Source organism: Mus caroli, unplaced genomic scaffold (genome assembly GCF_978045245.1).
Source record: "Mus caroli unplaced genomic scaffold, Mus_caroli_1 scaffold_14, whole genome shotgun sequence".
Classification (NCBI taxonomy): domain Eukaryota; kingdom Metazoa; phylum Chordata; class Mammalia; order Rodentia; family Muridae; genus Mus; species Mus caroli.
Window position 1 is genome coordinate 97,357,728 of NW_028227269.1, and position 27,783 is coordinate 97,385,510.

Here is a 27,783-nt window from a genome sequence, read left to right on the forward strand (position 1 = left end):
GAAAAATTTCTTCAAGTGTTTTCTAGACACTGCATTAAAGTAAGTTATGACGAGACAAGGTGTCATTATTCTCAGAGCAATAATATTTAAAGAAGTCACGAGAACCATGATGGGGAGCTAAGAGCCCCTGGATCTGAGTCTCTGACCACAGTAGCCCAAGCTGCTGAAATGTACGGATTCTAGAAAACCTACCGAGCTCACTAAGCCTGGCTCGCAAACCACGGCTTCCACTCTGTAAAAACCCGTCCTGCAGGAAGCGCCGGAAAGCACCCGGCCTGGGCAGCACACAACCTGCCCTCATCTGTGAAGGCGGACCACGGTGTTCTGCACACTGACGCTGGACTGATGCCTCTACCAATAAAAACGCTGCAGCAGAGCCACACGGAAGACTTGCTACAACCATCTGACGTCACAAACATGGGTAAGAGCATCAACCTTCTCTGAACATCAGTTTAATATTTCAACATTTAAATGCCGCCCCATAAGGTCCCCAAGCGACACAAGCTTAGTTCACCCACTAGGGTGCTATCTTTTAACTTAACCATCAGACATGGAAAAAGTTGGGGGTGACCTGGAAATTTCATTTACAAGTTGATGGGAAGCTGACAAGATGGCTCAGCAGATTAAGAAAGGTACTCGTCACCATGCCTGAAGACAGGAGTTCAATTCCTGGGAACCATGTAGAAGAAAAGAACTCCCACAAGTTGTCCTCTGACCCTATATGTGAATGCACACATATACACAGAATAAATAAATGCAATTAAGAAGGCACTCTGGCAGCATCTATGAAAAGAATGCCTATCCTGTCCTGAGAAAGGCCCCATCGAGGAAGGGCTGTCATAGGAAACACACTAACTATTAAATCAGCCCACCGTGCTCTCCAGCAGAAAAGGCAAGACATCCAAAAATAACAGCCCTCCCTTTCCTGAAGCCCGTGCCTGCACCCGGCCTTGGCAAAGGTGTAGAGTCCTTATGCAAGCTGATTTGGCCTCAGTCCCTGAACTCAGCCGTGGGGACTCTACAAAGCACAGCTGAGCACTTCACAATGAGAAAGAGCCAAGAACTGTGCCTGCTAAATGACCGTGACACCCTTGTTGTGGCTCTGCAGATCCTACAAAGGGTGGAAGGAAGAAGGAAGAAGTCCTGGTGGTCAGCACTTCAGTGGCTCTGTGTTTGGGGAGCTAGTTTTCTGTTCTGCTACAACCTGGGGAGTTTCCATGTCCCCAGCTCAGGTTTCCACCATACATCCTACATTACTGTGGCACATATGTCACGGCTGAGGAGTCAACATGAGCACATTACTTTCAGCTGAATGTACGAGCTACTGATGTGCACTTTTTTTTCTGTCTAAGGCTCCCTCTCTGTTCCAGGATCATGTTTCCTGTGTAGTCACCCTGTCTCCCCAGCCTCCTCTAGTCTGCACAAGTTCTTCAGACATTCCTAGCTTCTGATGACCTAAGCGGCTGTGAGGAGTGCCAGTTCAGGGTTTTGGAAACAATCCTCATGGAGGACAAAGCCACTGTTTGAGTTTTTCCCCATGGTTAAAATGAGCTTATGGGTTTCAGCAGGAAGACCACCTTTTGGCTTGGAATTTACACGCCCCCACTACTGCAAAGACCCCCATGCTAAAGGGTCAGTCCATAGCTTGTGGCTGGGAGATAATGGAGGAGGGGCCTACTAGAAGGAAGTTAGGTAACTGGGGAGGGGTGCCAGGCCTCCTGCCATGGTGTAGGTACCTGGTGTAGGTACCCAACTGCCACATTCCTAATCCTAAAGTAGCCAGAGGGCTACGAATGGGAACTGCAGACCCAAGTCATCTTTTAGTTAGTATTTACCTGAGGTATCGTCCACAGAGGTAGGAGACTGACTACACAACTGCCATGGGGATGCTGGGAATTGAACCTGAGTCCTCTGGAAGAGCAGCCAGTGCTCTTCATCACTGGCTGAGACATCCCTCCAGCCGCAGATGAGGAACTTTGATTGACAATTAGCATTTGTCAAGTTTGCTCACTATAAACATCCTTGGATGGTCTGGTTTTGCGTGTCAACTTGACACACAAAGTCATCAGAGAGACAGGACCCTCAGTTAAGGAAATGTCTCCAAGAAGAGCTGTAAGTCATTTTCTCAATTAGTGATCAGTGGGGGAGGGCCCAGCCCATTGAGGGTGGTGTCATCTCTGGGCTGCTGGTCCAGGGTTTTATAAGAAAGCAGGCTGAGCTAGCCACCATGAGCAAGCCAGTAAAAGCAGCACCCCTCCACGTCCTCTGCATCAGCTCCTGCCTCTCGGTTCCTGCCCTCTTTGAGTTCCTGTCCTGATTTCCTTCTATAATTGGGAAGTGTAAGCTGAATAAACCTTTTCCTCCCCAACTTACTTTTTGGTCACAGTGTTTCCTCACAGCAATAGAGACCCTGACTAAGACGATCCTTTAGGACCCCTCCTCGACAGTCCACTCTTTACAAGAAGTTCTTAGGGAAGAACTGTTTCCACCACTCACGTGGGATTCTGTGTGTGTGGGAAATGGACCTCATCTGTCTCCATCAGCTCCTGCTCACAGACACTTGGTTTGTATGTTGTTTATAATGCAGTGACATCCCTTAGCTCATTGGGGCAATTTCAGGATGGCTCCGGTGTCCTGAAACTCCTCTACCATTCTGCATTGTCAACACACCTGGACTTTCTGCTTCCCCAGAATGCTAAGGGTTGAATTACAACTTCCTAAAATCTTCTCCGGAAGTCCTAGGTCCCTTGTATCTCACAATGTGACTGTATTTCAAGTGTGTGTCATTGGAGAAGTTAAAGTCACCCTGGAATAAGGAGGGTTTTTAGTCAGGAAGGCTTAGCGTCCCCCTAAGACAGACGGAGGTAGAGACAGTCCTGTGAAATATAAGCCAAGGAATACCACAGATAACCAGCAAGCCACTAGAACCGGGGAAGAGGCTGGGTCAGATCCTCTCCCACAGCTCCCAGAAGAAACCAACCCTGCTAACACCTTGGGCTCATGGGGTGAGAGGCAATTCCTGATGCTGTCTGACTCACTCAGCTGTGGCGCTTTGTCAGGGTGGCCTATGTAAATTAATACAAAGGCTAACTCACCTGGCTCTTTGAATTTTAGTTAAAAACAGTATTTAGGACAAAAAAATAAATAAATAAATAAAAAGAGAAAACAGGTGTAGAGGAACATTCTAACAAAATCTTGGAAAACAGGTGCAAGCCAACAGACTGCAATGTTTAGCATTCCGCTTGGATGGGAACAAGGCTTGGGGTAGTGTTTTCAGACTCCTGGATTTTCCTCACAGAGCTTCCAGCCACCTGCAGCTCAGGCCAGTGCTGCTGCCAAGCACACCTGCAAGGGACAGCAATAGCTGCCCTTCTTGTATAATCACTGTCTTCTCTCACATGCCAAACACCAGCTCTGTGGAAGCCAAACACTACCCAGGTGCCCTTCACAGTGGCTCCACATGGGGCTGACAAGGACCCCTTGAGTCACAGTAGACCTGGCCAGATCGGGTTAACTCAGCTTTTTGGTATCTGTTTATGGCTGGCTGTTCCACTTCCGGCCTCCTGGAATTACATCACCAAGTGGCCTGGTACAGAGAAATTCTTCACCAGTTTCAGTGTGAGCTCTCACACCATAGGCTGGCTTCTCAAGCAAACCCTTTCCAGGGCCTGGAGAGAGCACAGTGCTCTCTGGATCCAAATCATGAAGATGTGGGCTGGAATGGCCTCACTCACTCAACCCCCAGTGATGTTGACGGGCTTGACATCTAAGCACCTTGATATGGAAGGAACCGGTTAACTGCAAGGGACAGAACTGGATCTGAAGTGGTCATCTGGAAATCATTTACTGTAAAAGCCCCAGTTCATCTGCATTTTCATGCCCCTGTTAGGACTCTAGAGAAGTCATTAGGTTACAGCCAGCTCGCAATACTTCTGGCCTGTGTGTATTCTACTTGCAACCCCCAGAGTTCTATTATAATCCTTCAAATTATTAAATAATTGCAGTGTTTCCCTGGGGGTCACATTTGGCAACAAGGCACTGGCCTAAATGAACCAATGACACGACCCAGTGATTAACACTTACATTTTTAACTTGCTAGAAGCAAATGGGTGTGACATACTTCTAAGGGAGAAACTAGAGAAACTAGTGGGGTGGGCTTGGAGACTGAGTATCGACAGTATTGCAATAATTAGTGCCAGGCTCCCCACCAACCCCATAAAGGAGCAACTCTCTACCGCAATCCCAGCTTCTAGTTCAGGAATGGCTACAGTCACAAGAAGAGAGGCAGGCATATGGCTCTCCCCTTCTGGACATTCCTACAATGCAGGCTAGGCTGCTCTGGAAAATCCCATCTCTTCCTCCTACAGCTATATGACCTCGAGTTGTCATTTCAAATAAAGTATGCTTCCACTGATTTTTAGGAACACAGACAAAAGCAGCTACAACCTTCCTTCCCCCAGCCCCCCAAAAATACCCTTGCGAACCAACTGTAGTTGCTATGTAGGGTTATTTGTTTCTAAGGCAACAGCTTATGTCTAAGTACTAATGGCCTGTCCTTTTGCCAGGCAACAAACAGCCTTGTGATGCAAGTGCACCTGTCTCAGCTACGCGTTACTATGGAGACACTCCAGTTACTATGGCTACCATCACGCTAATCGCCTAGCAAAGGCAGACATACAGCAGTCTTCTCATAGAGCCCAGCTGCTTCTCCCGTCTCTTGCCGGAGACTGATTGTCTAGGGTCTGTGATGGAACGCACAAGAACTTCATTAATGCCACATTGGAAGGCTCACTCTGTGTGCCCTCCTGCAGAACAAACATCAGAACAGAAAAATCCGCAAGTGGACTGTAAAATTCCCCAGCCTTCTGACACCGGGCCATTCCCAATTAACATAAATGTCTACTCCACTGGCAGTTTCTCTTAACCAGATAGTTAACAAAGGAAACGCTGCTACATGCCTTCTAGAACTTCTTGGTAGGGGACTGGAAAGATGGTTTAGTGATCTAAGAGTACCGGCTGCTCCTCCAGAGGACCCAGGTTCAATTCCTAGCACTGACACAGTGGCTCAAATCGTCTGTAATTCCAGTTCCAGGGGATGCAATGCCCTCTTCTGGCCTCCACAGACACCAAGCATTCAAATGCTACACAGACATAAATGAAAGCGAAACAGCTGTACACTTAAATAAAGTAATTTTCAAACTTTCTTAGTGGGCCTGATGACAAGCACCGTGAAGGGCTAAGACTCCATCCACAGGTTGAAATCCGGCTCTTTGTTCTGTAAGGGCCTTTCTTCTAATTTAGCACTAACCTGCTTTTTAAACTGTGACAATCTACCTTACACCCCTCCCATTGTATATTTGTAAAAATGCACTCATGACCTCAGTCTCATGACAGCCAGACCCGTGAGGAGGGAAAGTGGCCACGGTCCTCAAGGCAAACACTTAGTAACCACAACAAACCCATCACTCAGGAGCTTGTCGACATGGAAACCGGATGACAACAACCGAGCCTGCCTTCCTTCCACATCTCTAGAGTGAGGCCGCGGGAAGGTGGAATCACCTGTGTGCCTCACTGCTCTTATCCCAACAAAGCGTGACCCGCAGAGATAGAAAAGCTGTCCACTTTCCTCTGTAACTGGTTCTACCCAGGAAGACGCCATTTACCTACCAGGAGCCCTTCCGGAGCCACGCCCGCTCGCTCGGAGCTGCAGAAGCGGTAAGCTTCCCAGGAAATGCATAGCCCATGGATGCACCTCCTCATCAGACTTCATTCTTTTTCCCATTAGCCTGTAGTTATTTTTAAAACATTCATACGGTCTACTAAATTAGTTTTAGAGACTGTCTCTGCTAAAGTAACAAAATTCCAGGAGACTTTAAGAAAACCAAACCCCAGTAGTCCGAGTCACTTACCTTTGATAAGCCTGAGGAGTAGGAGGTGGGTGGTAAGGTGTCTTTTTCAAAGCCTGAATTAGATTTTGTCTATACTCTGGGTCTATGCACCACAATGACCCTTTCCCAATACTCTGCAAAGAAAAATTAAAATGAAAACATATTAATACAGTACAGAGAATTTTGTGGTAGGCAAATACAGGGCTAAATTGTAGTTATTCACAAAAGTTTCCTGTTCATTTGCTAATGATTTCTCAGGCTGACAACAGGACACCACTAAAAGCTCTCAGCTCTTCTATGCCCTGAGTAGATGAGGTCAGATGAACGTGTAGCTACCGGATTATGTTGATGCAATAACATGACTGTCAAGTCTGAACTACCCCCAACCCAAAATCCCTTATTTCTCAGTATGAATCTGGAGGGATATTCAGACTCGTCCAGAAGTCTCTAACTTGGCTGACGTTCATGGGCGCTGAGAAGACCTTTCGAAGCTCCATCTCTGCTCTAAAAACCCCAGCTGTTTTAAACCACATTATCTTGGCACGATCTTACAAAAATGGAAACGTAATCCACTCATTGTTTTTGGTATCCCGTCCCCCTTGCTCACAAAAGAACATTTATGCTTGGAATGGAATTTATAATTACCTTCCCCTCAGAAACAAAAGACCTGGCAACAATAGCAAACCTAAGCCAGAATTCAATGTATTTTTTATTTTTATGGAAGGGGGTGTCCTTCAGTTCACAGCAATCTGCTCTTGTCTCTAGGAATCTTTAGAAGAGGTTGCACTTTAAAAGTGTAAATTGGCTAAAACTGTTCCCTGGGGGGAAGGGGGCAGCTTTCCCTGAAGGCCACTTTTGGGCTGGCTGGAGGCAATTGGTCTGAGATCAGCTTTAACAGTGGGTGGGGGTGGGGAACAGCTGCTCTCTCGCCTGCCCTGCTTTCAACTGGGTCAGTGTACCCAAACCATTTGAGAAGGTCAACAGTAAATATTTACGGATTTGGAACGAAAAGAAGCTAAATGACCTAGTCCCACCCCACCCATGCTTCCTTTGTAATTTCCCTCACTCTCCTCTACAAAGCCTGGTGGTGTCTTCCAACATTGAGAAAAGCAAACATGAAAACCTTTAAACTAACACAGAGGGGCAAATCACAAGGAGATCGCATGGAAGGACCACTAAAGCTAAGCCATTCCAAAAAAATCTTTGAAGAATTTTCCTAGTCTGCATTTCAGTTATCACGTCACCAAATAGTGTTCTTTCAAGCCTTGTGTGTTCACAGCACACGTAAATGGTTCTTAAGCCTCTGTAACAGCAGGACCCCTAGAATGAACCATTTCCAGTGTTCCGGGGTCAGGGGAGTCCTACAAAGCCATGGTCAAAGGCCATACCCAGAACCATGCGGGTCACCTGGTCCCTGGTCCCAGAGCATCTATGCGGAAGATATACCTGTAGGGTTTAATGATCTGGGCAGTCAAAGATCTCAAAGTCATTTATTTCCTTTCCTGTACATGTTTTTAAGTCTGGCATAGTTTGCAGGGTTGGACCAGACTTTCCAAGTAAGGCAGGCTCTGGACCCTCTCTCTCTTCCTGTGGAGTACAATGCATGGTGTACTTTAAAAAGGTAAGGTGTGGGCAGAGCCGGGAAGACAGTGAGTTACCACACTGAAGTAAAAGAAGCCACCAAAGCACCTACCAAGCTGCAGGTGGGAGGGCTGGCCTGACCTTCATCCAAGGCTCCCAGTTGAGCCCTGAGCCAGGGGACGAGTGCACAGCATGTCCTAAGCTGCAGGGAAGACCATAGCCAAGATGCAATAGAAACACTTCTGCCAGGAGATGGCCCCAGCAGCAGGCGCCTAACTAGGGGCCTTTGTTTTCATCAATATGGCTGTCAAGGAAGCAGGTGGATTTCTGAGGTCAAGGCCAGCGTGGTCTACAGAGTGAGTTCCAGGACAGCCCGGGCTATACAGAGAAACCTTGTCTCAAAAAAAAAAAAAAAAAAAAAAAAGATGGTTGTCAAGGGAGGGCAAATTTCATCTTTCACCTACCTGGAACTCCCCCCCCCCCCAAAAAAAAAAACAAAGCCACCAGGGCCCAACCAGCCTTCCCGGGTGAGCAACTGTAAGCCAAGAATGCGCTCGCTCCCTGCAACCCCAACTCAAGTATCCTGTTTATGATGCTGTAATGTTATTTACAGAGTGCATAGAATAAAGCCCAGACTCTGCACAACAGTTCCCCAGTAAGAGATCCAGCTGCTGAGTGGAAGGGTGACGAACCAGAATGGGAAGTCTGGCGCCATCCATGGTGCCGGAGAAAGTCATGGCTCCCTCACTGGTGAGAGACAGGCAAATGGCCCAGGGATGGTGTGCTATGAAACCCTAACATGGTGGCCATGCCTGCATGTATCACTGAAGAGATCTTAAGGAAGAGGACATACCTGCCTAGATATGCTCCGTAACCTTACATCTGATGGAGTTTTGACTCCAGCAGAGGCAGGAGAGGGGTTCTTGCACACTGAAGGGTTTAACATGGCCACTGCTCACGTGCTGGAGTCTTGGCTGAACAATATGTTGGTGAGATCTTTTGGTATTCTAGTCTAACCTCCCCCCCCCCCCGCCCCCTTTTCCCGGTGACTCTCTCTGCTTCCTGTGCACCCTACACACCGGCTCTGGCCACAGTAACTTCTTTACTTGGGAAGCCAACCCCACTGACAACCATCCAGCTCCTAGAATTTTCCTGTTGCCTAGGTCTTGCTATCATGATCGTTGAACCTGTTTCTGAATGTAGTCATAACGTGTGGCTTTGTGTTAATGAGCACAAGCTCATTATCAATCTCAGGCTTTGGATCCAGAGAAACGTATTGTGACCTGACCAGCCAGAGGTCTGGGATTGCTGGTTCTTTGTCTGGGGGGAATTTCTGTTGTTTTTCTCACCAGACAGGTGCTGACTCATACACTGTGTTTTAGTGTTACCCTACTCTAGAAGTGCAGGCATTCCAAAGAAGAAAAGCCAAATGCAATGTTTCTTGGGTATGCACCCGTGGGGACCCTGTCAAAGCCTCTGATGGTTTTAGGGGAAAGCACTAGGCAGAGAGACCTTGGGGTTTGGGGCAGTAGGAGAGGCTGGAAACACACCCATCATCAAGCCTTCTCCTTGGTTTCATGTGGCAATTCAGATGGTTTAGCTAAAAACTTCTGAAATGGAAATGCATAGCGACCAGAGGGCTCAAGTTTCGAGGGTCAGGAAACACGGCATGGAACGCCTCCTGCAGAACGGTGTAATTTGATTATAGTTGTGTAATAACTCTGAGGGTCAGAGCAGTTATGGAAATCTCTGCATCTCCTCCGAAAAAAGGAGAATGCAAACCTTTTTAATGGAAATAACTGTGAAGGTCACGGACCATTAAATGTTAAGGAACTCAAAACAATAAAACCCTTCACTGAAGGGTGCATTTTTTGAGATACATGCACATGTATGTGCATGTATTATGTGATTGTATATGCACTAACACACCATCATACCCCCCAGGGAAAACCAATGTACAGACACGAGTGATGCACATACATCATACCCCCCAGGGAAAACCAATGTACAGACACGAGTGGAAAAATTAGTGTGAAGATAAGCCAAAGTCAAGCCAAGGTTTTCTATCTTTTTATTTAAAAACTACCTGAGGAGCCCCTAACTCCACTAACTCCACTGATAATAAAAACAAAAAGTCACCATACAAGAAATAAAAAACAAAAGAAAGAAAGAAGTTTTAAGGGGGGAACATTAAATGAAATTTACCAGGAAAAGGTGTTCTCTTCCAGACTCCTAGAGAGGTCTGGATGGAGGGGGCCTGTCTACAGCCTCATTATCCCCCTGTGGCCCACAGCCCTGTAAAATGCACTTAGCAGTTAAATTTAGCAAATCAAATTCCTTTGGTAGATAAAGAATTCCTTAGGAAAGGCACAGTGTGTGTGTGTGTGTGTGTGTGTGTGTGTGTGTGTGTGTGTGTACCAAGCAAGCTGTTTGCACTGTGCGGAAAGGACAGGAAGGGACGAGGATGCCAGCTGTCCTGCTCCATCACTCTGCCTCACCCTGAAGCAGAACACCATGGCTGGCACCATGGTCAGCACGCCCCAGGGATCCTCCCTGCTCCACTCTCCCAGAGCCAGGCTTACTGTGGGCACAGGCACAACCTGTCTCTTATGTGTGTGCTGGCATCTGACCGCAGGTCCTGTGCTCTTCCCTGCTGGGCCATCTCCCCAGCACTAGAGCTCCATGGTTGAAAACGTATTGTTTTCAAACTCTATGGCACTTCTGCCTTAACAGGTCATGAAACCACGTAATGGGTCATAACTAGGATTGTCTTATAGGACTGCATAAAATCAAACATTAAAGGGCAGAAAATAGCTGTAGAAAATATAGTAGAAAAATGCAATGAGATGTTTGTGTATACACCCATGTAACGTGTATTTGTGTTCTGGTTAAAAGGTAGTGGGTATGCCTAGCTGGGGGTCAGCCAACAGTGTTCGGCAAACATTGGTCTAAGACAATGATGGCTGGGAACTTTTCGTCCTTCTTGCCCCTTTCCATGGTAAAGGTCTCTCCTGACAGTAAAAAGAGACATACTTAATGTGGGGCTCATGGGCTGAACTTGGGGGATCTGGCCATCAGGAGCCTGTTTTAAAAAGGAGGGAGAAGTGGGTGTGTTCTCTCGGTGACCTTGAAATACTTTTTTGATGGTTCTCATATGTCATTTCTGGAGATATTTCCAACATTACCCAACCTCACTGATGACCAACTGACCAATTGTCTGTTCCTCCTTTCCTCTCCCCGCCCCCTTCTTATTTACCTCATTGCCAGTCACCATGGAGGAGATATTAATGAATAAAAGCCACACCCACACAGAAAGGTGGCTGCCTTCACGCACCTTATGTTCCAGAGAGGAACAAGACAAGTGGTGTGAGGCTAAGCCACCAGCCGGGAAGGACAAGGACAAGGAGGCGCTGCTGTATGGGAGACACAGGCACTGGGGGTGGCCACAGGGCTTGCCCAGAGGGGTCTGGGTCAGACTCAGTATGCAGGTCTAATGACCACAGGCACTGAGTTGTGTAAGGCCAGAGGAAGGAGGAGAAGGGAGAGGAGGAACGATGAGGGGGAGGGGGAATACACGACACTTCAGAATATATTTTAGAAAACTAATTGGATATGAGAATGATTCAAAGTGCCAGGCAAAGAAAAACAGTGGTTTTGTGTACCTAGCCAGGTAGAAGAAAGGCTAGAGAACAGGACCATCCAGCATGCTGTTGGATTCCTAACCTTTGACCCTATCTATCAAATGTATTGGTTATGGTATTCGTGAGAATTTACTGGGGACTCTCAGTCAGTCTATGGATTCCTAAAGCTCTGGGTTCGAGCCTCAGCACTAAATAAAGCCAGGTGCGGAGATCTGTGTGGAAACCTGTGATCCCAGCTCCAGGAGGTGACAGCAGGACACCAAGAGATCAAGATCCGTCTATCTGTCCTCTATTGTCCCTCACTGATCCTGTAGCCCGCTCTGAAGTGCTCCAGCTCTTGACATTTCTACTGTCAACTGGCTCGGCTGGAGTCAGGTTTGGTAAACTTTTTCTTAAAAGGCCAGAGGGAATCTTTCCACCTCTGAAGTCCATGGGCTCTGTTGTTGACAACACAGCTCCACCCTGGCAACCACGACAACACAAAAGCAAGCAAAGATGTAACCAGCCAATGTGGCTGCGCTTCAAGGAAGCTGCGCGTGCAAAGCCACTGCGCACAGCTGGCTCCCTCTGCCCTAGAGCTCCGCACCTCTGTTCAGGTTCAACTCCAAAGCTCTATGGCTCCAGGAAGAGAAGGGCCCAGGTAAGGGGGCTTCTTATAAGAGATTTGGGCTGGTCCTTCAGGACTCAGGGAGAGGGCATCAATGGAGATCTAAGTCAGGTGCTCCCCCACAGGGAGCACCTATAGGGAGCACCTGTAGGGAGGAGAGAGGGAGGAGACGTACAGACACACACTAGAAGTCATGTTCATCAGTAATGATGCAATAAAAATCATTAGTGGGGCTGTGCCTCACTGCGCTGTGTTCTTGCATACTACAATTTACAACACTTTTAGACCAAGTCCCCACAGGGCCTGAATTTTGTGTATTACATGTAGGGCCATCACGGACTCTGATTTTTCTGGGCCATAAAATGCATTACTCAATAGTGTTTCAAAGGGCAACCCTTAAGCTTGGTTGGCATGGAAACTGGAGTCCCTTAAGACTGGAGTCCAAGTTTTACTTCAACTTCTCAGCTGTGTGACCCTGGGCAAGATAGTTAACTGCTCTGAGCTCCAATTTCCTGGTCTATAAATGGGAGTGCTGTAACAACATCTACTTCTTGGGCCTGTGGTGAGGATGAAACAAGACAACACTGGGCTTGGCACTTAGCAACGGCACAACAACTATGTGCTTCTGTTACTAGGAAGCTAATGAAAAGCTAAATGGCCATCGTTGTCAGCACTGTGCTCCAAAGCGCAGCCCCTGCCTAGGAGCAGCTACTTGTAACTGTGAATTAATGTAAACCACATTGAAATGCACACATCTTCATGTCGCTCTGTCTCCTCTGTGTGTGTGTGTGTGTGTGTGTGTGTCTGTCTGTCTGTCTGTCTGTCTGTCTGTCTGTCTCTTTCTCACTGAGTCTGTCTGTCTGTCTGTCTGTCTCTTTCTCACTGAGCTGGGGAGCTGGCTAACTGGTTGTTTATGAGGGTGGGGTTTGGATTCCCTGGATCCACAAATGTCCAGTGAGCATGAGGGTTTGTCAGTAACTCCAGTCTCAGAAAGCAGAGACAAAGGATCCCCGGGCAAGCCTGTTAGGGACAGCAGTCATAGTGGTGAGCACTGGGTTTAACTGAGACCTTGCCTCAACTAATAAAGTGTAAAAAGCAACCATAAATGAGTCCCGACACCAATGCCAGGCCCCCACATGCACACATACCCTACACACATATGGTCATATATATGCAAACATGCATCCACACATACATAGCATACATCCACATATACATGAGAAATAAAATGTAATAACTGTTTGCTTGAGGTTACTTTCCATCAGCCTAAAGAAAGCAATTTGCTCAAGGTGGAAGAGAAAAATGAATGGATCAGAGTGGAACAAAAGCTTTAGAGAACCAGTCAGGATAGTCCAGGAAAGAGGCGGAGTTCTGTCTTTATGTACCCCATAGGGGGCTGGTGACCCTGTGGGAGTTCTGGGCTTCCTATCAGAGGACTTTGCTCTGAAGAGCAGGCCTACAGCCCCTCCTGGACAGGGTAGGGAGCAGCCTGGCTCAGAGGATAAAGTAGAGAACAGAGGTTCAGGAAGGGTTGCAGAGCTGAGTGTGGGCTGGAGGTGGGAGGCTCTGGGCCCCTGTGCTCTCTGTAGGGAGGTGTTCTCACATAGAAGCTAGAGACCATAAAGTTCACTCACCTGTCATCAAGTAACACTTAGCTTTCTAGAGGGGCCTCAGCTGGCATTTTTATCACATTGCCACGGCTCACAACATGTACAAACTTTGCCCAGGTTCAGGGAGGCCTAGTTTTCTAGACCAGTCCAGTCCATTTCACCCAGGTGACTAGCTACAACCAGGAGCCCACCAGGCTACAACACAGCTTCCCACACACTGGGCCTGGTGCTCTCTGCCTCTTCCCAGACTTCTGGCTCCTCCTCATATACTTGAGGAGCTCAGTCTACACTTGGGTTCAAACTGCCAGGCAGCTGGGGAAGGGGACAATGGGTGGGGGCGGTATCCTCAGAGCCAGCCCATCATGCTTCCTCGGCCTAAGCAAAGCATGTTTCTTGGGCTCTGCTGGAAGCAGGCCACTTAACATCATTTGTAGAAAACAACAGGGCAAGAGATGCTGGGCAAGGTGGGGAGAATCCATTTTCCTAGTGCAGGACCTCTAGAAGAAGGCAGGCAATAAACTATACGGGAATACCTATAACGGCCAAAGGAGGCCACAGGACCATCAGGCTGGGAAACGATGAGGCCTGAGGGAGCAAAGCCTCAAAACTGCACAGAGCATGCCACACACATGCACACACACCCGGCTCACACCTCCAGGGCACTGCTGGCTACCCACAGCCCCTGCCACCAGGGTACTGACGCTCTCTGTGGCACAGAGTGTAGCTCCTGAGGTTAAGGGTGATGCCAGAGCTTCTCTAGAGAACATTCTAGAAAGGAGGCTCCCAACAGCACAGAAATATGCCCGTGTGGTTCCTGCCCATGTTGCTAAGATGCTGTGCTACTTGGCGTGGAGGCTGAGCATCACTACTTGTGTTCTTCATTACATTTCTTCATCTGCATGTCAGAGATAAGTCTTCCTGGTCCAAAATGTGATGCAAAGGCAAATACAGTGCACCGGGCACCACACCCAGCTCACCAGAGGCATTACATCCCTTTAACTTCTCTGGTAACAGTAGAAGTTACACAATACCGGGGAAGAGGGTGGGGAAAGAACAGAGAAAGGTCACTCTAGCAAACGACCATACTGTCCAGATGTGGGCCTCGAGAAACATGAGGGACAGCAAGATAAAACACTAAGCACAGGACAGACTCTCAGGAGCACTGTGGGCCTTTCCACAATTTTATTGGCTGCAGACACTGGGGGAAACCTTTACATTTCAAAACCACTGAGAAAACTATCTTGGAAATTAGCTGAGAGAGAGAGAGAACGGGGGAGAGAGATTCCTTAAGCATCTGCCTAATTTGTCTCTCCAAGAGTTTGGAGAGGTTTGTTTTTACCCCAAAGCAGAAGGGATAAAGGAGGAAAACAACAACAACAACTCACTCCACACACTGTCCAGAGAGCCAGGATGCTGCTGTAAGGAGCAGGGAGACTAGCCCCTCAGCAAGGGAAGGTGGCTATCTGGTTCCAGACAGCCCCAGTGCAGGATATTCCAAACTCACAGACAATGGGTCCTCTAGTTAGCAAAAAGAGAAACGTTGCTATTCCTGCCAATACCTACACTATGACTAGGATGGAAATCACCTCTAAGGTGTCACCTATGCCATATGTAAACCCATGAGCTCTGTGCTGGCTCCAATGTCCCCTCGCTCTGTAAGAGACACTAATGATACTTGTTCACTGCAGGGACGTGGCTAGGAGGGACAAGTAGGGTAGGATTTCTTTTACACACATGATGATTGTAGACTCTTCACTTATAGTGGAGCTGTGTGCGTGTTAATCTATGCAGAAAGGATCAATAATTTCCTTGCATTAACACACTTAAGTAAAACCAAAGTAATTCAAAAATTTGATTAAAATCAAATTAATCTCTAGGAGAAACACACGGAAAGGGCAAGGACCCATCCCATCCTGCCATTTTTCCACCAGTCTTGAACGTCAGTGCCAGGGTCACATCAGACCTATGAGCCCACATCCGCATCTGCACACACAGACACACCAATAACAATAATTAACTGTAAAACAAAAATAATAATAAAGATTGGCAAGATGGGGGCTGGTGAGATGGCTCAGTGGGTAAGAGCACCTGACTGCTTTTCCGAAGGTCGGAAGTTCAAATCCCAGCAACCACATGGTGGCTCACAACCACCCGTAATGAGATCTGACTCCCTCTTCTGGAGTGTCTGAAGACAGCTACAGTGTACTTACATGTAATAAATAAATAAATCTTTGGGAAAAAAAAAAAAAGATTGGCAAGATGGTTCCAAGTGTACTACCACACCTGATAAACTGAGTTCAGCTCCTGGGTCTCACAGGATATGAGAGAACTGACTGACTCCCTCTTATTGTCTGTCCTCTGACCATCACACACATGCACATAGACACACACATGCACATAGACACACACCCACAATAAACATGCAAATGCAATGAAAGTGTAACTACTATGGGATGTGCATGCATCCCCCTTTTTGTAATAAGACCTAGTTAGTATTAAACAGTCCTGTTTTTAAGGAAAAGATAGTCTTGCTATGTAGCTCAGGCTGGCCTCAAACTTGCAAGCAAATTACAAAGGCAAGCAGAAGAATAAAGACCTGTGTTTGAGGTAGTTAGAAGTCTCAGTGAGTCAAGTGCTTGATTCCCAAACTGTTTGCTAGCTGGTGTGTAAAGCCCGGAAGACACACCAAGGAGAGAGAGAATGAACCTTCAAGAGTTGTTTTCACACATGCCCTGTGACACACATGCGCTCACACACACACACAATAATAATAATAATAATAATAATAATAATAATAAACTCAAAACAAAATTTAAGTCCTGTACATGACTGCCCTTTTCCTGCCTTTTTGTTGTCTAAACAGTGAACTGATGTAAAACTAAGAGATGTCAAGAGTAAAATCCAGCACTCACAGCATTTACTCAGAAAAATCTTGGTTAATTTTGGACGATAAAGACCCAGGAAAGAACGTAATAAAGAAGCTGTATGAAGCGGAGCGGGAGGAGCGGGGCTCCGGCTGACTCTAAACTCCTCCCTGTACTTCTGCCAGCTTTCGGGTGACTCAGAAACGGCAATAATATTTTATGAGGGCAATTACGGCCGGCTCGAGTCTGACATACACAGACACCCCTGGATAACACAGACACCCCTGGATGGATTACAACCAGCCCTCCCAGGGCCACTTTATCTTTTGGTTACCCCTAGTTACTCATTTATTTTTAAATGTCCCAGTGTGATCTTATCTAACTGGCACATATAACTTGATCACCTTATTTCCAAAACTTCAAGTTGCAGGAAGCGGCAAACCAGGCTCTACGTGGTAATGACAGGTGGGCACGGCAAGGGAAGTAGCATTAGGGCCACTTGCTAAAAGTAAAGTCAAAAATCACAGGACTTGAGTTCTGAGTTAAACAAAGTCACGGGACTGTGTGCTAGTTTGCAGGGAGTAGCCACAGCACCTTGGTAACCACAGACACACCCTTCCTGGCAAAGACCAAGGCCTTCCCGGGAATACTTGAGCTCTGGATGCAGTTCACAGCCCTGCTCGGCATGTACTGATCCCGCTTTAAGGAGAAACTGCCATCCCAGTGACTCTAAGTTCCAGCCCAGGTATTCTACCAGTGAAGAACAGACAGCCTTCAACAGCGTTTGCAAATGGACCTCACCCTCACCCGTGTGGCAGCACGCTACAGACAGACCTGAAACCACCTAGGACCCAAGTAGCGGACAGCTGAAGGGCCAAATGATGGGAAAGTGTTGTGGGGCCTTTAAATTCTACTAAGTTTTGGTTAAAATGGACAAAGCCAAGAAAAAGAGTGAGCTGCCAAAGTGGGTATCAGGGAGGCAAAGTGCCAGCCCCAAACTTCAAGGGGGAACAGGAGTCTTATCTATGGCCGGCACATGAAGAACAGCAGAGAAAGAAAGATGGAGGCAGGGGATGGAGGAATCTCACAGTCCCACACTGATGGTAAGGCGGCTCACTTGGCCCTAGAACAGCCCGCTATGCGGTGCCAAGCGAAGAGGCCTGAGCTTCTAAACACAGTGACTTATGGAAGATGCCACATAGCCAGCTGCTTCCAAAGCCTCCCCTCTCTGGGGCATTTGTCATCTCCTAGAGGCCTGTTTGGGGGAATTTAAAAGGCAAACCGTCCCATGACCACCCTCCTAGCTCCCCCCCCCCCCGCACTATTGGTCACTTTTCCTGTGTGTGTGATAAAATACACTGAAAGAAGCAACTTGGGAGGAGAGAGGGTGTGCTCGGCTCACAGTTTAAGGGTGCACTCCACGACAGCCACAGAAGTCAGGGCACAGTAGCTCTAAGTACCGTCACACCATGTCCACAGCCAAGGCGGCAGAGAGAGGTATTTGTGTTCGGCTTTGCCTCTTCCCAGGGCCTTGCTCTTTTAGAATGGGTTTTCTCACTTCATTAATCTAATCAAGATAATAATAATTGCTCACAAACTCAACCAGGGGCTAACCTCATCTAAATAATCCTCCACAGGTATTTGAGGAGGCATGCCTTCTTAGGTGATCTTAGATCGGAGGAAGTTGATAATATTAATAACTGTCACATCCCCTCCTTCTCACGGATGCTGCTTCTGTGAGTCTTGCTGGAGCATCAGTATTTGCTGAGTTTTGGTGCCAGGCGCATGGAGACTCACCTAGGCTAAAGCACACAGCACAGTCTGTAAGACCCTAACACGGCCAGAGGGGCACCTTGGACAACACAGCTGTCCGTCAGTCTTTCTGAGCTCGCCTGAGAATTCATAGCAACCTGATACACAAAGAACCTAAGTCCTGTGGGCTCATCCCTTTGACTGGCAGCTGTCAATCACTCAGGGTGTCCCAACGACCAATGGAAGGCTGTTGGGGAGAAAGGTTTCAGATTGTTTGTGGTAATTTTACACAAGGGATATTTAATGTGTTCTGTATAGGGGCCAGTCACCTGGGGTAAGGTTCAGCCCTGCTTACGACCCAGACGCACGCTGTTTCAATAAGGGTGGCACAGGAGCTTCAGAGGGACAGCAGCAGTGATGCCACTCACATTAACCGTGTGCCCAGGGCGCTCTCGACCACCTGACACCTGTTACTCCATAACTCTCCCAGTCTGGCTGGTGGGGAGTGTCAGGAGAAAGAACTTAGGACTCAGAGGAGCGAACAGACTCACGCGGGACCAATGAAAGCCACATCAAACCTGTGGCTGCACCCTCACCCCCAAAACACACTATGACAAATACCACGGTCGGGCAGCTGCCTCGATACGCACTGCACGCCACATTTTAAATCACATTTTAAGCAATAGACAGTTCCACAATCTCGTTCTGATATGTGGTGTGTGTACATACACACACACACACTGACAATTTCTTCAAAAACCAAACCCAATGACACTGCAGTTCTCACTATGGCATGTGACCGTCTGCAAAAACCTCACTTCTCCACTGGTATGGCCAGTTTTGAAGAGTATTCACATACCTAAATGATCCTATAACACCATCTGAGAGGGCTGTTTAAAAGCATTTATAGCCATAAAAACCAAACCCTGGAAGGAGGGGTCCAGATCATGAAGAACAAGAGGCAGGGGCTGAGTTCAAAGCTGCATCCCCCAGGTGAGCTATATGACAAACCCAGCCTTGCCACAAGTATTTACAGCTGTGAGAATGTGGCTCCCAAGGTTCTCACATCTGTCTGTATAAGGGGCTACACCAAGATGAACTGCATCACGGAAAGTGGGGGGACAGCTTTTATACATCTGTGCTGACGCTTGGAGAGTTTTCTGTATCCTCTTGGCAAGAAAGTATCTCTTTTTTTTTTTTTGGTTTTTCGAGACAGGGTTTCTCTGTGTAGCCCTGGCTATCCTGGCACTCACTTTGTAGACCAGGCTGGCCTCGAACTCAGAAATCCGCCTGCCTCTGCCTCCCGAGTGCTGGGATTAAAGGCGTGCGCCACCACGCCCGGCGAAAGTATCTCTTAAAATGTGTGCTACTGGGCTAGCGAGATGGCTCCGCGGGTAAGAGCACTGACTGCTCTTCTGAAGGTCCTGAGTTCAAATCCCAGCAACCACATGGTGGCTCACAACCACTTGTAATAAGATCTGACACCCTCTTCTGGTGCATTTGAAGACAGGTATAGTGTACTTATGTATAATAATCAATAAATCTAAAAAAAAATTAAGACAGTGAATAGAAATGAGGAGAGAAAAGAGAAAGCCATAGCCAATGTGATTCTTTGAGAATTATCTAGACTAACCAAGGATGGTGGCACGCACCCGTAATACCAGCACTAGGGAGGCCAAAGCTAGACCAACAGTTCAAAGACATTCTTAGCTACTTATCAAATTTGAGGCTAGACTGGGCTACATGAGACCCTGCCTCAGAAACAAAACACACACACACACACACACACACACACACGGAAAAAGCCCAACAAAACCAGAGACTTACATCAACTGAATCTGACTGGCAAAAAGAACCCCCGTGGTAGGGAGGTGACTCAGTCTAAAGTGTTGTCTTTGAGAGCACCACATACAAACACACTCCCTGGCTGGGGAAGTGGGGACGGGGAAGGTCCCTGCCAGCTGAGCAGACTCTCCAGACTCAGTGAGCTCCTGACTCAGCAAACAAGACAGAGAAGAACCAAGGAAGCCCTGAAGTGAGGAAGGCCAGAAGTCTATCTCTAGCCTCTGTGCTAGGGATGTGGTTTAACAGAGAGAATGCAAATGTGAACCCCAGCACACACTTTAAAAAGCTAGGTGTCACTGCCATATGCCAAGGGCCTGTAACCCAAACTCTGGGATATGGGGTACAGACAGGAGAATCACTGGGGCTTGCTGGCCACTGATCCAGTTTCAGGTTTAGTGAAGACCCTGTTTAAAGGAATAAGTAAGGTAGGGAGGTATAGGGAGAGGGAGAAAGAGAGAGAGAGAGAGAGAGAGAGAGAGAGAGAGAGAGAGAGAGAGAACACGAACCTCAGAGGCACTCACCCAAGAAAATAAGTGCCACTCTCAGCTCTCAGGAAAGGACTCCATGGCCTGTGGTGGGGGTGGGGGGGCACATACAACAATGAGGATAGGAATGACACCTTGGGAAAGAGCCTGTCGCTTTTGTTTTTGTACCCTCCTCTAAGCATGGAAACTTACCTCAAAAGTCTGAGGTTTTGACTGAGACTCTTTTATAGGGGCTGGGGTCGGGGTTGTCATAGAGCTGAGATTGCCTTCAAATTTGCTTCGTGGATGATGAACTCCTAATGCCTCCATAACTAAAGGCATGTGCTGTCAGATCTGGTTTAGACCATAGAGTGCTAGGAATTAAACCCAGGGCTTCATGTACACTAGGCAGGCTCTCTATCAACTAAGCTACATCACCAGGGGTGAAAGAAAGATCTTTAAATATTAACAAGCCTCCTCCATGACTTACTTGACCACTGGGAGCCTCACTCATCCCACGAGCACTTGTGAGCCAGGTACTCAAGGAGCGTGCAAAACACACACACACACACACACACACACACACACACACTCACAATGCATATGTGCTGGACTTATTCAAACTGCCCAGCAGAGCAACCGGCTCCCTTCCCACACCAAGGTGACATTAGGACAATCTATCCAAGGGATCCCTTCCTCACTATCTTCATCTCTGGCTCCTCTAAAGGGAAACTCCAGAGAACCATGGGGAAGGGGAAGGGCGGAGGCAGGCGGCAGGGCTTTATCTCAGACTGGTCCTCTTGGGCTCGGTGGGTTAGCTGCATCTACTTCTCAGGGTTCTGGTCCCTTCTGACCACTGAGAAGCTCAGCTGGTTTCTTTTTGGTTTTTTTTTTTAAACCCCTTCAGCCCCAGAGGATCAGAACATGCCCTTGCACATCCTGTTCCCCCCTTCCCTGTCTCCTGACCCCACCATCCCAAGCTGCTTTGCCATATGCTCACCCTCAGCTGAGAACTAGGCCTTTATCAGATTCTCCTCAGTGACTCCACTTCAGGGAGGCATCAGTCTCCTGGCAGGACTCTGACTGACAAGCTAAAACCAGAATTGATTACCCTAGAATTTTACCCTTAGAATCTACACACCACAATAGGTGCATAGTAATTCCTATGCGATGTAAGTCACGGACAGGCGGAAAAATAGGTCATCCATGCCTCTGTAATTATTCACTCCATGGCGTACCTTGGAAGTGCAGAGCCATCGGTGAAGTAAGCTGTGGAGCATGGAACTCGATTACAGATTTAGAGAAGTATGTTGTTGCTAAAAATACTCGGCAGGATTCCTTTCTAAGGGTGTCATCCATCGCTACTATGGCTCTGAGGTGTTCAGAATGCATGTAAAAACTGCATTTGGAGCCAACTGCAGAGTGAACAACAGCTCAGGGCCTGTGAAGGTCCTACAGCAACCACTGACAGGTCATCTTACACAAGACATAACAGAGCTAATTGTAGTCACCGGGTCTGAGTTCACCTACTCTCATTAGAACACCCAGCCACCTAAACCTGAAGACCACAGGTGTTCTGTTGTGGAGCAGGGTACGGGCAGGAGGAACTCAGGACAAGTACCACGAGCTGCCTAATGGGGCTGGAGGAGCACGATCCCCCTAAGGGGCATAAAAGGAGGACAGAAGGGGAATGGACACGGGACCAACAGACTTAGCATATGTTTATGGTCTCTTTTGCGGTAGAAAAGATGGTGCCTATGACCTCACGCATACCAAGCTAGCACTCTACTACTGAGTACACACTCTAGCCCTGCCAGATATTCTTTCATCACTCTCAACAATCCTCCTGCCTCAGCGTCCCCAGTGCTGGGATTATAGAGACAATGTTTCACCCCTAGCTTACTTTTTAGACTCTGAGGGGATGTTTTGGTCAGGGCTTGGGAAGAGAGAGGCTCTGGAATTTTACCTAAAGCCAAATGATCAAGTGCAGGCTCATCTGGCTTCCTGGGAACCCTGGGTTCCCACAGTGGGTGGTGTTAACTTCCCAGGGGTGAAGCCTGTCGGTACAAGCCCTCAAGTTACAGCCTTTCACACTTAAGTATTTTGCAACCAGAATGAAGTGAAGGAGCATGTAGGTAGAATGTCTTTCCTGGGAAAGCAGATTTGAAATCTATACAGGACAGCCTTAGCCTCTTATGGCCTCCCTGTGGGCACACACAGCATGTGTGGCTGATTAACTACTGTTCTTAGCTCATCTATAAGCCTCATGACAACTGTTTCCATTTTCCCCAGTTGTCTGTGTGTGTGTGTGTGTGTGTGTGTGTAGGTTTGAGAGCCCATGCTTTCGTGGGGGTCAGAGAAGGATGTCGGGTGTCCCATTCTATCACTGGCTGATGTTATTCCGGAAACTGGAGCTATGCTGGTGGCCGAGCCATTCTTTGGTCTCCTCCCCTTGCAGCCCTGAGGTTACAGGCTTGCTTGACCAAGAAAAATACAGGAACTCGGGTCTTCGCATATACTGGGCAAGCACTCTACCAACTGAGCTACTTCACCAGGAATGAAAGAAGATCTTTAGATAGATATTAACAAGTCTCCTCCGTGACCCATTTGACCACTGGGAGCCTCACTGATCCCCCTAGCACTGTGACTGAGCCAAGTGTCCCAGGTCCTCAAGGCATATATGGGAGCCACTGCAATGGGTATGGCCACATGCGCCCACCAACTGTTGTTTAACTTATTAGTTTGTTGTGAACTTCACATCATGCCCCCCAAATCCCACTCATCTCCCCACCCCTCATTCCCACCCTCCACCCTTGCATCCTCCCCTCCAACAAAGCAAAGAATCTCCTTGTAGCAACTGGAGTGTCCCACTGTCTACCCTTTTGCCCATACTTCTTTGTTTTCGAATGTTCTTTGTAATCTGGCTTCTGCTACTCTATCAATACTGGGACCTCACTGGGACTCCTCCTGTTGTTGCCTTGTATTATGCAGATCCTGTAGCTTTGGATCTATAGGACTGGCCCCTACAGCAGTTTATCAATGGGGTAGATGTTGGGGAGGGCCAATTCAAAGCCCTGGATCTGGGCCTGAATGGTATCTAAGCTGGTCAGTCCACCAGCTCTCCCGCCCTCGGGGCAGCGTACCTGCAACCCCTACTGTCCAGGCAGGGTGTAGGGCCCGCTCTTCCAAGTGCTGCAGCTGATGAGGGACAGGGCTCCAAGGTTCACCAGTTTTTAAGATGGGTACTGGGAACTTGAATATAGGACTTTGTGACTACATCTCTTATCCACTGAACCATCTCCCTAGCAACCCCCATTTCTCTTTTGCTCATAACAGGTGTGCCTGTGTCTAGCACACAGCAAGTGTGTAAAAGAGCCTTTGATCATTTAAATCACTTACATCAGAGCAGAACTGAGGGAAATCAAACTTTGGTATTTCACCACATGAATGTTTCAACTTCAACACACAAATGTTTGACCATTCAAACTATAAACAAGCCGGGCGTGGTGGCGCACGCCTTTAATCCCAGCACTTGGGAGGCAGAGGCAGGCGGATTTCTGAGTTCGAGGCCAGCCTGGTCTACAAAGTGAGTTCCAGGACAGCCACGACTACACAGAGAAACCCTGTCTCGAAAAACCAAAAAAAAAAAAAAAACCAAAAAAAAAAAAAAAACAAACTATAAACAAAAATCAAAGATACACAACCCAAATTAGAATAAGACACTATGAGTACTTTCTGACAATGTAAGCACTGGCCAGGACAGGAAGCAATGAAGGAGTACTATACACTGCTTGAAAACAAGCCTGGCAATTTCACAGACAGTAACACTATGCTTAGTACATGGGCCACCTAACAGATTCCCAACCTAAGGTCTTCCTCCAGTGAATAAAGCCATAGGTCTTCAAAGAGACATGCTCAAGAATGTTCCAAGAAGCATTACTCATAATTCCTAAAAACTCCCAGAGCCTGCCAGGAGGTGACCAGGTAAGCACATCACAGTATGTGCCGAAAACCAGTCCTCAGGAATCACAGAACTAAAGTATAAGTCCCCACAGCCCGCTCACCATTCCCATAAACAATAAGCTGGGCGGAGGAGAGGGCTCAGTGGGGAAGGTATGTGGGTGCACATAACAGCCTTGCTGTTCTTTTATATTTAAATACAGTTTGGGGAGGAGGGGTGTTAAAGTCTTTATCAGGCTTTGGTGGCAGCCCCTATACCTACTAAGCCATCTCTCCACCCAAGTCAAAACATCTCCCCTGATTATAATTTAATTATGTGTATGTAAATTATGTCCCAACAAAGTTGATTTATTAAAAAATAAAAGAGCAAATTTATTATTATTATTATTATTATTATTATTATTATTAAATTTTAGGGGCTAGAGTTGGCTTGGTGGATAAGAGCACGTATGTAAAGTCATGAAGCCTGGCATAGTGGTACACACCTATAATCCCAGAATCAGAAGTTAAGGCCAGCTTTAGCTACATGAAATGGGTTTTAGGGGGTTTAATTTGTTTTTTGGTTGGTTTTTTTTTTCCTTTAAATCAAGGCTTAGAAATAGAAAATGTAAGAGAAGCTTAAGCCACGAGGAAGTAGTTACAGACTAGAAGGTACATGTTCAAAGGGCATAAAATGCAGCCTGAAAGGGTCTCATGGGCTGAATCTGCAATAATTTGAGCATCAAAATAATGGTTGCAATTGATTATAAAACACTGCCTGGAGAAAACTCCATGAGTCCATAGTGAAAATCACATAGAGGGATTTATTTCCCACCATTAGGAGCAATTATTGTACTGAACTTTTTCTGTAAAAGTTGGTCCTTACAGTTCCCCATTAAGAGCTATCAGCTAGTGATAGGATTATCAGTCGCGTCTTGTAACTCCCATGGGAATGAATCCAGCAGCAGCTGTCAGTGGGTGCCTAGGAGGTTCCAAATCAGGTCCCCATCCAGTGGGAACCTGCCTAGAGCAAGCTCAGCTTCTCTAACTGGGAACAGCCCAGAGAGATCTGATGGGTTAGGTAGCACTTGGCATTAACTGCCAATTGCTTAATGAAACGGATGGGACCTGGGGTCATTTAGACTTGAGTTCCAGAGGACAGAGGGGCAAGTTCAACAGTGTCATAAGAAAACACTTGAAACATAAGAAATGCTTGCATTTTGGCCTTGGGGGTGGGAGAGGGGAACATGACAGCCACAAAACAGCAGAAAGTCCCTGAAGACTTCGTTAGGTGCGTACAGAAACCTGAATATGGTGCGGATGAGAGGCTGTGAGGAATTACTTTGTTTCCTTGAGAGGATAAAGTGCTGTGGTTACAGAGAGCAGCATGTTCCTGAGATCCACGCTGAACCTTTAAGCATGAAGAGCTGGTCTCCCAACTTCTAGGTTATCTGAAGGTTTGTCATAATAAAAGAGGGTGGTGGAGATGGAGACAGCTCAGATGACAAAGTGCTCATCATACAAGGAAGAGACCTAAGCTCCATTCCCAGGACCCAGTGGCGGAGAGGCATGAACAAGCTCATACAGTCCCTGCACTGGGCCGTCTGCCTATCCAGACCAGCCTGCTTGGAAAACCCCAGGCCATGAGACACCTTGTTTCAAAAAGAACAAGATGGATGGCTCCCAAGGAAAAGAGACCAGAGGTTGACCTCTGGCCTTTACGTGTTTGTACACACACAGAAACAGATGTGTACACACAAAAAGTCACATACACTGTGGTGCTTTCCCATGGTCACCCTAACCCACTGGCACAATAGTGCAAGACACTGTTTTCCTAGCACCCTTAATTTCCTGAAACCACCTCACTTCCTTTTGTGCAAATTAGCCAATCATACTGGACCATGAAGTCGAGCTCTCACCAAGGAGATAAGATGCAGTCGCCATTGGGGTAGAAGGAACATAGGTCATTTTAGGGAGTGTGTCTGCTAAACCAGTTTGGGTTCTAGCTACACCCTCTTGCAAAAAGAAATCACCCTGCGGAATTACTTTCTCTTTGTTTCTGTGTTCCTTTGTTTAGCACCAAGATTATTCTTCCCCCAACAATAGGGAAGAGTTCCAGGTCAAAGCAGAAAACTGGCCCCTCACACAGATGGAGGGACAGTCTCAGCTCCCTCGTGACATTATCCATCCACTGAGGAGAAGCCGGAGTCTCAGGATGCTACAAGTATGCTGGGCGTTGTGGGTGGGAGCTGCAGACAGCTACTCCAGCAGTCTGGAGGATGCCAGACGTCTGCTACTTTAGCTGAGGAGTACCCCAAATTCTGCAATTACAGACTCCCTCTTGTGTACCCACAGGGCTCTTCTGAGAGCCAGACGTGTCTGGGGACATCCCTAGCAGCCTGGGAGGAATCCTGGGACTGACACTTAAAACACACCAATCTGTCTGCTGCTGAGTGATCAGACATCATCGGATTCCCCACCACTGCACCGGGACGTCTCACACTCGAGTTGTTTCTCCTTGAAATAAAAGAAGCCTTCTTGTGCTTATCGCTGTGAGAGGGAGCCCATATCTTTTTCATACCATGAGGTCTCTACCTTTTTGGAGGGAGAGAAAATGAAAATCAACTGGTGAGAAGGGCGCAGGAGTGAGGTCTTGGCTTTTCTCCCACCACTGGAACCAGGCCTATATTCTGAGATGAAAGGTCAGTTCTACCTTTCAGAAGGCAAGGGCTGGAGGGGGCGTGACAGATCAACACCCCCCCACACCTCACACCCCCCCCCCCCCCGCACAGGTGGCCCTCCTAGCTGGTATTTAAAGGAGCTAAGTTCACCTGGGAAGAGTTTGCCCCAAGAGCATGAATGCGGCTGTGTAGCCCAAGTGTCCCAGGGATACGAAATCCCCACCCCCACCCCACCAGGAATGGCTGCTCCAGGGCATGGGCGAGCACATAACCCACCACACACTCACTCAGCTCTGCAGAGATGACAAGCTGACTTTTGCTGCAGACTGGTACTTTCCCCGCGCCCATCATATACCAAGGCTTTTTGCTGTAGCCAATACCTCTTGGTGAGTCCTATTTTTCCAAGAATACCAAAGGCTTGTTCTTGTGTCTTAAATGTCCCTCGAAGACCTGAGTACTGAAGGACAGTGTCATTGGGAAATGGGACCAGCCTTAACAGGCGGTGCCTGGGAAGAGGTCAGGTGACCGGGGTCATGCCCTTAAGTGGGGCACTGACACTCCTTTTTTCTCTCAACATCACTTCACAGCCAAGTGAAGCCTTGCTCAGAACAACATTCCTGCTGTGTGTGGTGTGCTATGTCAGGGCAGACCCTGAGCAATGGGTGCAGTCAGTCATGGACTAACACTTCCAAAACTGCGAATCCAAGTGCAGCTTTCCTTAGAGATTTGTTATGATGGTGAAAAACTGGAAAACTGACGAACAGCCTCAAATCCTTACACACTTTGGAGCTGGGAAGCTGTCAACTTTCCTGAGGAACCTCAGACAGCTCTGTGGTGACAGGACTGTCCAGTGTTGTGCCCAATGCTAAGGTGACTCAATCTACACACCTCAACTGTCCTCTCCTGTGAAA

The 27,783-nt window shown here is 47.5% G+C and overlaps 1 protein-coding gene and 1 long non-coding RNA gene across 10 annotated transcripts in view; one reads left to right on the forward strand and one right to left on the reverse strand.

The window, feature by feature from the left end:
* Foxn3 (forkhead box N3) overlaps positions 1-27,783 on the reverse strand; it is a 370,218-nt gene that overhangs the window by 143,634 nt on the left and 198,801 nt on the right. For all 9 annotated transcript variants that reach the window (XM_085830613.1, XM_021179586.3, XM_029484504.2 and 6 more), the window contains one exon: positions 5,910-6,022. In XM_085830613.1, coding sequence (XP_085686739.1) covers positions 5,910-6,022 — 113 coding nt within the window. The remainder of the gene's footprint in view (positions 1-5,909; positions 6,023-27,783) is intronic.
* Positions 5,513-27,729, forward strand: LOC147001313 (uncharacterized). Its single transcript, XR_015045254.1, has 4 exons — positions 5,513-5,715; positions 26,269-26,415; positions 26,547-26,893; positions 27,460-27,729. It is a non-coding gene; the product is annotated as an uncharacterized LOC147001313 (long non-coding RNA).